Source organism: Polypterus senegalus, chromosome 4, assembly GCF_016835505.1.
Source record: "Polypterus senegalus isolate Bchr_013 chromosome 4, ASM1683550v1, whole genome shotgun sequence".
Classification (NCBI taxonomy): Eukaryota; Metazoa; Chordata; class Cladistia; order Polypteriformes; family Polypteridae; genus Polypterus; species Polypterus senegalus.
The window spans coordinates 243,780,831-243,793,654 of record NC_053157.1 but is presented as its reverse complement, the minus strand read 5'-3'; the positions used below and the strand labels follow the sequence as shown (position 1 = coordinate 243,793,654).

Below are 12,824 nucleotides of genomic sequence, written 5' to 3'. Positions count from 1 at the left end.
CAAAATCACGTGACAGGCCTATTTCAAATCCGCATCATTGCGGCTCTTAGAAAGCTCGACAAGTCAGTACAATGTATCTAGCAACACATCACTAGTTTGCTCTTATGAGACCCTCGCGCTCCAACTTCTTCTCGACCATAAGATCAAGTAAAGGTGCGGAAGGTGAGACAAAGACGAACGTGGGGATCGCGTACGGGTGGGAATGCCAGCAGTGAGGAACATCGCGACATGCTGAGCGGCTCTAAATTTGAGGAGGAGCCGCGTGGTTCGCTTTTAAGTGTTGGTGTTTGAGCGCTACGTGCAGGAGGAGGCGGCACCGCAAATCGCACCTTCGCGAGTTTACTTTTTTTTTTGCTAGTGCTACGTTACTTTATTTTCCGTTCGGTGTCCCATAAAATGTAATTCTACATCTGACTTGGCGGAGGCTCGTTAAATCGGGATTGCTTCTGCCCTCTTTGCGCTCGTGCACTTTTCCGCGCCGCATCTCCTTTTGATTTCGCGCATGCTCTGAACTGTGCTGTCTGTCGGGCACGCGCTTGTTCAGCCGCTCACTCCCGCACGGCCCCGTCGTTCATTTCTGATTTTTCTCGAGCTCTGCGTGTTGTTCGTGTTTTTTGCCTTTTCTTCTAAAGCCGTCATCGGTAACTTTGTTGAAGTGGCGTCGCACGATGTAACTTTACAGGACGCGTTTAGCTTTTGTTTCCACAAGCTTTTCTCGTACTGATAATAATTTTAAAATTATTTTTTTTGTATTATCAGGAAAGATGCTCGTGCGGTTTCACTGTAACAGAGACACTTTGATTTGTTTAATGGGAAATAAAAAAATACAAACATCAAACAAGCTAGTGCTGCTGGAGGGATACAGCAAAATCTACAGCTGGCGTGGCATTGCGAATACATTTTTGTGATATTTGAAACGGTATTGTTTTATTTAATGTCTTTTTTATCCTTTACAACTACTTTCAGTATTTCTGTACACTTTGATAATTTAGCTTACTAGAGATGGCCGTGTTAAATGAAGAACCGGACTCAAGCCAGTCGGGCTGTTTGTGTCGGACCATATGAAGCGATTAAATACAAAATGTGAAAACTGCAGAGCCGCGACTCGACTATTATGGGCTGGAGCTCAACTGTCTCTCCTCATTGTTTAAAGTGGCAGTGCCGAGTCAGAGACCTTGGTGAGCAGATTCTGATGCCCATGTTGTTGAATCCCCGTTGAGCCCACTCCTATCTTGTCCCTCAGACCCTCATGCCACTAGGTGGTCTTTAGGTACGGTTACTGCTGAAGTCTCTTTTTAAAGGGCATATCCATCTTGTGGTTTCCCCCCTCCTCAGATGCTCCTTTTTCTTTTCCAGCTGCTTATCTCTTCCTGTTTTGCTGACTCAGCTGATATCTCCGTGATTTCCACCCACAAGTCCCATATTTCTTTAATTTCTGGTTCAACTTGCAGATTATCCACACTTGATGTGTCAACAGACCCTTCTTTGTCAGCAGTGCTGTCAGGATCTGTAAACTCTAAATTTTACCAATTTCTGCTTTGCCAGCCCAATCTAAATCTTTATCTGTATGCCACCATCTCTGCCCACATATCTCACAGTTTGCCCCTTTTTTAGACAAATACAAGGACTCCGTCTTAACCTGTGAGTTTGCTGAACTTTGCTGAACTTCAGCATCGACATCTTCTACTGGGACTGAAGAATTTAGAGTCTCCTTCTCATCTCCAGTGTCTTCATTATCTGATGTAGTGTTAGATAAATCTCTCTCTTCACCTCTCTCACTGCTGGTGGTATGTCGATTGTCACCTTTACCGTCGACTTTACCACTTCACTGGCTGATTAAACATCACTGCTTTGTCATTTTCATTATCTAAACGTGTCCCTGCCCTTTTTAAGGATGTTTTACTGAACAACATTGTTCATTCAGCTGGCACCACTTCTGTTTCAGTGCCACATCATGTCTCTCCAAACTTTACAGGAATTTTCACTCGTTTGGTGGAATGCACAACTTCACCACCTCCAAATATGAAAGCTCTTCTGTTTGAAATGTTTGAGTTCCTCAGCTTTTTGACTTCATTCTGGTCAGACTGACTAATGTCGTTGTCTAAGTATTTCTCTCCATAGACTGTGAGAGTGTAAGTAGAATCAGTTGCCGCTAATCCTAAAGATTCGAACAAAACACTAAATGTGCCCGAGTTTGATTCTTTTGTAAATTACGTCATGTTTCATTCTTCACAGTTCTCTGTATTTCAGTCTCCTCTGTTATTATCATCTGTTCATTTATTTTTCTGCATTCTTTAGCCCAGTGCTCTGACAATAATGCATTTTGATCTCCTTCCATATTTGGCTGACAGATTATTGCCTGGCAATGGTGACTTCTTCTTGCTGCATTTTGAATGCCACCTGTTGTGTTGTCTCTTACTGGTGAAATACACAGTTTCATGAGTAACAGTAATACCCATTGTTACCAGACTTTACTACAAAAATTTTCATTGTACCAATTCCATTGAAGCAATAGTAAGTGCCATCCATGCTGTTAATCCCAGCTGCCTTTGGTTTGTATCTAAACGCGTCGTGTCCAACAGCTTTAAAGCTCACACAGCATCAGGGACAGCCATGTTATATCTACACATGCAGGTCACTCCATGTCACATCATCACATTTATGGACCTCATTGTCACAGATTTTAACGAGACTTGGCCTGCTGATTTGGTAATCTGAGTGACCCATGGAACTGAAATTGCACGTTTCTTGGATCAACAATAATAATGAGATTTAAAATAAAAAAGTTTGAATACTGTGCTGGTTAGGATTTGACTAGCTATTTCTACCTGAATATAAGTTCCTCAGAAATGGTTCTCATGTCGTTTTAAAGATCTTTTCCAGCTCTATTGTTTGTGAAAATACTATGCTATCTCCAAAATGAAAAAATGACCATGTTATGAGTGATTATAATGTTAAAATCTGAATAGTAAATTTTAAAATTGGCCTATTTTTTACTAAAGCTACCTTTATAATGTCATGAACATCTCCAGAAAATTTGTTTTTGTTAAAATCTGTGTTAGTGAGGTCCAAAAGTGTGATGATTTGACGTGGAATTACCCATCAGGAGTATCTCTGCTTCAAATCGATGATCTAATCCACCATAGAAACTGCACTCGCCCTTTTAACTCTGTAAAATCTGAATATCCTCATAGATACGATCCTTTGTCTCCTTTAAACACAACATCAAGCCTTTCTATCAGAATAGTCTCACCTTCATCTTTGTTCAGGTCTTCTGCTCAAATTGACATCTCAATGATGTCCCTGTAAGCGACAGTCCAACCTCAAGTGTGTGTTGTTTATTTCTAAGCCTAGTAACCCGTGTCCATATTAAATCTTCATTTTTCCAGCTCTCGTATGACTTTCTCTTGTCAGATACAGGCAGGATTCTATAATTAGCAGACATTCTCTACTACGAATGTTAAACTTAAATAACAACACAACACCTTTGATGTTAGCCACATGCTTTTTATTCTTCTCTCTCATAAAACATCACGAGTAACCTCCTACAAACCCACTCTCCTCAAACCCCGAATGTCCTACTCCCAGTCGGGATGCAGTCCCGTAATCCCACAAATAGGAGTACATATATAAGATATAGAATATAACAACTTAACAGAATGAACCTCCAAATGTTCAAGTCCAGCGAGGATATCCAACAAAGCCCTAAATATGATGGCTTTACTAGACCTGCCATTGCTGTGTCCAAACATGATGATGCCGTGTAGATAAAGTGTTGTCATATATACATGGTGGCACTGAAATGTATGCAAATCCCCTTTAATGAAGGTCTGCAGTGCACTTTGATCACATATGAATTGTGTGATTTGTAATTTTAACCTGTGAAGCAGAAGAGGAAATCAACTGTGACCCTGAAGTGTGCTCATTATTTTTACTGACTTTATGAAGTTAATTCTTCCACTTTTATTTTCACAGTGCTTTCCCATTTCACATGGCTGTACACTGAGGTGTTTAATGGCCTCCAGCTCAGGGCTGTCCATGTGAGAAGTGAATCTGAGAAGAGAAGGGCAGACATTTTAAAGAGAGAGAAGAGTTTCCCACAGAGCATGGCCTCTGCCAAAGAAGATGGAGTGGATGAAAGAACGGTGGACATTAAAGAAGAGGCCTGTGAGTGGCTCACACCAGAGGATGTGTGTGTGAAGCTGGAGGATCACGAAGAAAGAATTTCAGTTTGTAAAGAGGAGGAGGAGTTCAGGGAGGTGACTGCTGCCATTAAAGCTGAGGATTTGAATTATTTCTCAGGTAGTCTTGAACTTCAAAAGCATGAAACTGAGGATATTTTCAAGCGCGAGGCCTGTGAAGAATCTCCATCCAGTTTACAGCCCTGGTCCACTAATACGGGACGACTGGCTACACAGGAGAATTCTGCAGAGCTGAAATCAGAGTTATCACTGTCTGAAGAGAAAATCACCGAGGGAAATGGGAGAGAAGGAGAAGAATCATCTGGGAGTGTTGGAATAAGTGAGTAATTGATTAAATATAAAAGAAAGAAAGCATTTATAAATTCTAGCGGTCGGTGTTTTGATGTTTTTAAAAAATTGAAATGAGAGTGGAAGACACGGTTAATTGAACTTGGATAAAAGTCCACCTGCTCAGGCCCATGATAACAAACAATAGGTTACCTAATAAATGATAAATTAAATTTTTCCTTATTCACCCAAGTTTTCTAAAGTGTTGAGCGCATGACTTGAACATCATGAGGCTTTGACTGAAGCTGTGACGTATGTTAGGCCAACAGCGCATTACATTCAATGAAAATATCAACAGTCATATTTTGTTAAACACATGTATATTTCTTAAGTTGTGTGGCAGTTAAGCCAGAAATGTCCACAAAAAGAAAGAAAGAAGTAAGAATAAAATCCTCACCCCTGTGCACTAAATAAGCGTGAATTTGCTCAAGCCAGTGCACACCTTATATGTGCCTCATCTTTCTAATGGTAATCTCGTGCACTTTGATGTTAACAGTGACGAGCTACCTGAACGAGACATGTCATTCAGGGGTCTCAGGGTCTTCTTTCCGTATCTTGTGTTCTGCTCTCAGACTGAACTTGCTTAGGCAGCAGGGCCTGGACAAGTTGGCAGTGATTTGAAATCTTCAATTGGAGATGATCTTGGGCCCTTCCATCTCCCACAGTCACATCGGGTCAATTTGGAGTCACCACTCCACATCACTTGCATGTTCACCTGCACTTCTCAAACACATAAAAATTCACTCTGCTGAAAAATTACCCGACTCCCACTCCAGTAAACACATTCTTCCAGTGCGATTCCTGCAACAAAACTTTTCAAATGCGAACCATACTTGGTAAACACAAGAAAAGGCATTCTTCCCAACAACTATATGAGTGCCAGAAATGCAATAAGATGTTCACTGCATAGGATTGTCTGACTAAACACAACAAAACTCATTCACAAGTCTTGCAATGCGCAGGCCCGGCCTTAGGCATAGGCGAAGTAGGCAACCGCCTAGGGCCCCAGTGTCTAGGTTGCCCCGGATTGACGGCGGCCGGGCCCCTGGCCCGCCCCTCCCCTCGCATGTTTAAATTATGTGCGCCAGCGGGGGTGTGTCCGTGTGGGCGGCTGTCTTTAAAAGCGGAGCGGTTTGAGTCAAGATCTCTATGGGTCGAACATTCACATCAGTGAATCAGCCCTCATCATCATTCGTTGAAGAAGAAAGAAGTCAAGATCTCATAAATCCTTCCACCTCGTCGGTGGCAGCAGGTGGCATGGGAGCAGGAAGGCAGAACCGCAATCTGAGTTGCGAGAACGAACGAAACCCTTGTCTGTCAGTATGTCCTTGAAGCGTAAATACGAATCTGGAGCAGCTAAGCGAAAGAAAAAAGCTGATACTGATGCTTTCATTGCGTCTCAGAGAGGAGATTTGCTTAATTTTGTGAGAGTTGGTGCTGGTAACAAAAGTTTCAAATGTCCCAAAAAATAAAGGACAAAAAAACTAAAAAAAGAAAAAATACAAAAAAACTAAGCTGGGCTTAGCTACATACCGCCACGTGGTGCCCAATGGAAACAGTTCAAACTGGCTAAATTGTAGCTGCTAACTACTCCGGGCGAAAAAGGGACGCAGGGTGATGACCTCATAACGTTACAAGAAAACGTCTCCTTGGTCTAATTTTCATGCATTTCGCAGAGCTTCCAGGGGGGGCCCTGGACCCCCCTTTCGCCTAGGGCCCCATAATACCTAAGACCGGGCCTGCAATGCGACATCTGCAAAGCAACATTTCCAAACCAACGCAGTCTCAACAGACATACACACAATCCTCTTCCTGTTACCACAGGTACTTCTTCACCTCATTCCTGTCTTCCCGTCCAAGAGTACAACATTGGTTTGTCCAGACCAGCACTGCAAACACTGTCATGCACTATACTGGCCTGCTGAGCGTAATACGTCCAACAAGTACTCGAGGTGCTGCCATGACGGTAAAGTAGCTTTACCACCTTTGCGGGAGCCACCTGTGTCTTTACAACAGCTTCTTACACAGCAAACATCAGAAGGTAAAAATTATCGTGAACGCATTCAAGAATACAACTCTTCTCTAGCATTTGCTTCCATGGGTTTACAGATAGCTTGACCTCCTGGCCACGGATCATACTGTTTTAAAATACACAGGCAAATTTATTACCAAATCTCTCCACTATACGCTGACACTTCTACCTCTCCAGGATATGGACAGTTGTGTTTTTGACACAGCAGAAACTATTGAAGTACGCATACAAAATAAAGCAAATTCTGTATGCAGCGAAAGCACAGACCTGATATTGTAGTACGAGGTTTTTCGGATCAAGCTGCAGGAATTTCGTAGAGACATTCTACAACAACATCTTATTGGGGTTGTTATCTCTTATATTTACGTAATCGAATTTCAGAAGCTCAGCCTTCCTCACGCCCACATGCTGTTTACTCTTCACAATAATCCTAAAATAAGAACCAAAGATGATATTGATAAATATGTCTCTGCTGAACTCTCTAACCCTGACACTGACCGTAAGTTAGTTGAAATTGTTACTATATGTTGTTTCCTGCAGAGGCATTAGCTCTCTTGGAAATGTGTTCTTTTAATATTGTGGCTTATTAAATAATTAGACGATATCATAATATACCAGAAAAGGCGATATCCCTCCCATAGTGATTACGGGCGGTACAAGAATCACATGAGACAAAATATCTTTTAGCTTACATTTACTGACGTTTTACGCAGTTACAGACGAGGAGGCATATGGACAGACTTTATCCAGGTGGGAATCTGGATCAACACAGTCAGCCATTTTTTCCGTCCCTACGCTGGGAGGTTTTTCAACACACCTGGTGTCGACACAGCCTCGAAGGGTCTGGCCACTGTCCAGACCTTTTATATGGTTCTTGCTTCATTTGCTGGTCTTCTCGTTTCCAAACAAGGGCTGAATTCCTCTCCCACAAAATACAGAAATATCATAGTGCTTACATGTCGATTCTCATTCTCCCAAGAAGGAAAGAAGGTTTGTGCTGATAGAGGACAGAAATACCCTAACCTGTGTTTAAGCTGACTACACAAGCCTCCAGTTGTCTTTGGCTATCTAATCCAATGCTTGGTCAGCAATTCTAACTGCTGAGCCTCTGTGTGCCACAGTTAACATGCACATGTGAATAAAACTCATAACAGTATTGTCCAGATACAGTGACATAAAGAAAAATGTAGTATTACATATGTGTAGTACACAGACCATGCGGTACAGCAGGTAACCCAACGGTATTGTGCATGAAGGATGGTACTTGCACCAAGCAATTCCCGAAAGATTACAAGAAACACACACAAGAAAACATTAACGGGTACACAATCTACCATAGAAGAGAATGGCCAACTGCACAAATAGGCAAGTTTATAATTGATAATCGATGGATAGTTCCATACAACCTTTGGTTGAGTAAAAAATTCAATGCATATATTAATGTCGAAGTTTGCTCATCTATAAAGTCCATCAAATATCTCTACAAATATGTTCACAAAGGTTACGATGCAGATTCCATTACCTTACAGCAAGAACATCCTAACGATGACTTGGTTCATGATGAAATCAAGACTTTCTTGGACGGAAGATATGTTAGTGCTCCAGAAGCTATGTGGCGTCTTAGTGAGAACAGTATATCAGACAAATCTCACAGAATTATACGATTACCTGTCCATCTTCACAAACAACAAACTGTCCTGTTTCGTGAAGGTCTCGAAGAAGAAACCTTAAATCGAGAAGCAACGAGAAAAGCCATGCTAACAGCATGGTTTGACCTGAATAAGATGCATACTCATGCGAAATCACTCCACTATATAGACATTCCACACTATTATACTTTCGATTTCAAGGCTAGCATGTGGAAGCGACGACTCTGGAAAAAGTAACGCTATAGGTAGAATGCCAATTGTCTCTATTCAAGACTCTGAACGCTACTACTTACGTGCCCTCTTAACGTGGTTTCCAGGCGCTACTACTTTCCAGGAGCTTAGAACCATAAATGGAAACATATGCAGCTCATTTAAAGCAGCATGTCAAGATTTAGGTCTCCTTAACGATGACAAGATTTGGCACAACACTCTTTATGAAGCTAAACAAACTAAGATGCCCGTACATATGAGACAATTCTTTGCTATCATTTTTGCCTTTGGGGAACCTGTCAACGTCCCGGACCTATGGCAAACACACAAACTGGCAATTTGCGAAGACCTGTTTACTAAATATTTCACTGACACTACCACAATGTACACTGTCTCGGAAATGAAATACCCAAGTGCTATGGTATGACTCTTCAACAATTTCATCTCCCAGTCACCAAATTCATCCCACCATTTACTCCAACCTGTGTTGACATTCTCCATGAACAAAAAGTAGCTTCAGATTACACACAACAACTTAACGACGATCAGCGAATAGTTGTACAAACAGTACTGCAGGCAATATACAATCCACCTGTTCATTCCAAGAAATGTTTCTTTCTTGATGGCCCCACAGGAACAGGCAAGACCTTTGTATACAAAACCCTCATTCATTCTGTAAGACTTAGAGGAGACGTGGAAATAGCGGTTGCTTCAACTAGAATCGCAGCAACTTTGCTACCTGGCGCCGGTACTGCACATTCCGTGTTCAAAATACCTCTTCAAACCACACCAACATCAACCTGCAACGTGAAGCCAAATACCAACAATGCCAATAATATATTTGAAGCAAAAATTATCATCTGGGATGAAGCACCAATGACACATTGTTATGCATTTCAAGCTGTTGACAGACTACTGCGAGATCTCACTCACAAAAATGCACCTTTCATTAATAAAACCATTCTTCTCCGTGGAGATTTATGCCAAATACTGCCTGTTATCTTCTGCGGTTCTCGAGCCCTCACCATTGCCTCTTGCATCAACAAGCACAGGCTGTGGAATGAAATGAAGGTCCTAAAACTCACAAAAAATATGAGAGCTCTCGAAAGTGAAACTCAATTTGTTCAATGGCTTCTTCAAGATGGGGAAGGTTAAACTGGAGACACGGGAGAACTACCTTTTCAAAGTTTACCACAAGAACAAGACCCAGTTGCTCAACTTTACGGTGATATTAATTTCTCAACTGTGACTCCCCAAGAACTTGCTGCAAGAGCAATACTGAGCATCACAAATGATGATTCTCTACATATTAATAACAAAGTTCTTGATCTTATACAGGGTGGAAAAGTGACCCTCAAGAGTGTAGATACAGTGGTTAGTGATGATCCTAATGATCAACTAACGTACCCACAGGAATTTTTCCACACCCTCACACCAACTGGTATGCCTCCCAGTATCCTTCATCTAAAGGTGGTAGCCATAGTCATGCGCCTCCAAAATATTATACCATCAAAAGGTCTTTGCAACGGAAGAAGACTCATCATTACCCAAATACATATACATATTGAGTGCAAACAGATCGCTAATCAAAATTCTGAAACAATCTTCATTCCTAGAATTTCTCTTCTTCCATCCGACTCCAATGTCCCTTTTAAATTTAAACGCATACAATTCCCACTCAGACTCGCCTTCTCCATGACTATCAACAAGTCCCAAGGACAAACGTTTGAAAAGATTTGCGTTAATCTACAACAACCAGTCTTAAGCCATGGTCAGTTGTACGTGGCTTTTTCTGGGGTTAGATCTTTCGACTCATTATCTGTCATCTCCAGCAAAACACCTATTCACAACTGCGTCTTTCAAGAATTCCTTTCTCACCTTTTTTCGTTCCTATTCTTACACCGCCATATGCTACGACAGGTGTTGGCTAGTAATCATAATAATACCGTCGTTTTTCTTTTCAAAATAATAAATGTATTTTTAGCCATGTGTAAACTTCACATTCCATAATAAAGTGCTACTGCATACAGCATACACAAAGAATATTTACCCATAATGCACACATACTGGAACAAAAACAAGCTGATCCAAACAAAAGGCATGTCTTAATCATACTATACATTTCTAATCAAATCAAATGTTCAATTAGATATTTGTAGCCATCGACTACGACAAGAGAAAAACGAGACAGTCTTGGTGAACGCTTCAGGTTCTTATCTAAGAATATAACCATCTCTGCATATTCTGAGGACAGTCTGGTCCTCCTGTCATCCACGACGTGTGCTGCTGTACTGAATAGACCCTTGCTGTCCCCACTTGTATAAGGAGGGCACAGGTAGGATGACAACTTTTATTGGTCCTCCAGAAAGCCAGTGGCCCAGCATCTCTTGTGGTATAAGGTTCACAGAGATAAAGATTCACCTCTGATGCTGCTGACTCAGATGTAGTTTTTATCTTTATTGACAATTTCTTCATGTTTCTTTGGATCTTTCGGCTGTTGTCTGTTGCTCCGAGTGTGTCTGTGTGGTTGAGACACCGGCACTGAGCGGTTGATGTGTTTGAGATTTGTAATCATCTGTGAAATACGTGTCCTTGTACCCTTGTTTAATTTTGAGAAAAAAATCATTATGATTATAACATCTGTTACAGAATTCATAACTGTATAGTGACTGTTCACACTCAGTGCTTACTATGTGTAATTAGTTTTATTTTATTTAGGTCCAAAAACTAGGTTTGTATCATTCTACCCAACATGCAAATAAGAGGGCTGATGACAGTTTCTAACTAATCGACGTCCACTTGATAACAATTTATATTTATGTACCAGCTCGGTAAAACTCTGCGTCCCTTTCCTCCCATCTACCTACACATTCACTGAAGGGCTAATAAAAGGGATTTTAGTCAAAACATCTAATGCCAGGTTAATTAATCTATACTAATAAAAGGCAAAGCCCTCACTCACTCACTCACTGACTCATCACTAATTCTCCAACCTGCCGTGTAGGTGGAAGGCTGAAATTTGGCAGGTTCATTCCTTACAGCTTCCTTACAAAAGTTGGGCAGGTTTCATTTCGAAATTCTACGCATAATGGTCATAACTAGAAGCTATTTTTCTCATTTTACTGTAATGGAATTCAGCTTGAAAGCAGTGGGGGACGGAGTTTCGTGTGACATCATCACGCCTCCCATGTAATCACGCAGTACTTAGAAAACCAGGAAGAACTCCAAAAACCGCTGAAGAAAACATACATTATATAATTAAGAAGGCAGCGAAACAATTAGAAGCGAGCGAGTGACATATAAAACCATATTCAGCGGCTCACGTGAACTGGACGAGTGCGCAGACAAAAGCAACAGTTCCAAAGAGTGCTGAACAAAAACCGCATTACACTGCTACGCTCAAATAGACAAACCACACGCCGTGGCGCAATAATAGAGGCTTCACCTCTGGCGCCAAGGTTCGATTCCCGAGAGGGGATGCACTTTATTCATTTTTTGCCTCGCATCCCCTTGGTTTGAGACGTATGAAAAAATATGCGGTTAACGCAGAAAGACAAATCATCAATTGAAGCTTTATGAACAATTGATACTTTATTCGCGATCAATGATTGTTTTGGTAAAGCCATACTCAGTGTATTCATTAGATGAACGGTAAAAAAGTAAGACCGAGGGGAGGGTAACTTATTGAGGCACGCAAGCAAAACCACAATAGCACGCGGGCTCAATGTTCTGAATTGCACGATCACATTTGAAAAAATATATCTTTTCAAGTTCTATTTAGTCCATATGTGTCAAACTCAAGGCCCGCAGGCCACATCCGCCTGGCGTAATTATATCCGCCCGAGATTATTTTATATATTATTGTTATTAATGGCCTGGGGATATGAAGCGCTGGTAACACAATAAACTACAGATCCCATAATGCAGCGCTTCAGCTGCCTTGCCGAACACTTACCGCGTTAATCAAGTCTAGCTTATGATGCTGCAAGTTATTGCGAAGCTAGCCCACACGATGCCGAAGAGAAAAGGTGATTCTGAACATAGAGCCTTAAAAAACCGATGGGAGGCTGAGTATATGTTTACTGACATTGCCGGTAAACCCGTGTGTGTCATTTGTGGAGCTAATGTGGCTGTAATTACAGAATTTAATCTAAGACGGCAGTATGAGACAAAACATCAAGATAACCTGAAAGACCTGAATGCAATGCACAAGATACAGAAAGCAGAAGAGGTAAAGAAGAATCTGACACTTCAGCAGACGTTTTAACCGTGCAAAATCACAAAGTGATTTCAAGTGAAGCTACTTTTATGGGAGACACAAATGCACCAGTGCAACTTGCCCCACTTTCCCTGTTGCCAAGTAATGTTGAACCAAGTCGGCACTACGGTGTTCCCAAATACACA

At 41.4% G+C, this 12,824-nt stretch overlaps 1 protein-coding gene across 2 annotated transcripts in view; it reads left to right on the top strand.

Moving 5' to 3' along the window:
- Positions 1-12,824, top strand: part of LOC120528370 (zinc finger protein 665-like) — a 39,641-nt gene that overhangs the window by 12,218 nt on the left and 14,599 nt on the right. Inside the window, exons 1-2 of one of the 2 annotated variants that reach the window (XM_039752524.1) lie at positions 22-162; positions 3,976-4,521. In XM_039752524.1, coding sequence (XP_039608458.1) covers positions 105-162; positions 3,976-4,521 — 604 coding nt within the window. In that variant the 5' untranslated portion in view covers positions 22-104. Of the gene's footprint in view, positions 1-21; positions 163-3,975; positions 4,522-12,824 lie in introns of those variants that run through there. The other variant, XM_039752525.1, reaches the window with a different exon arrangement.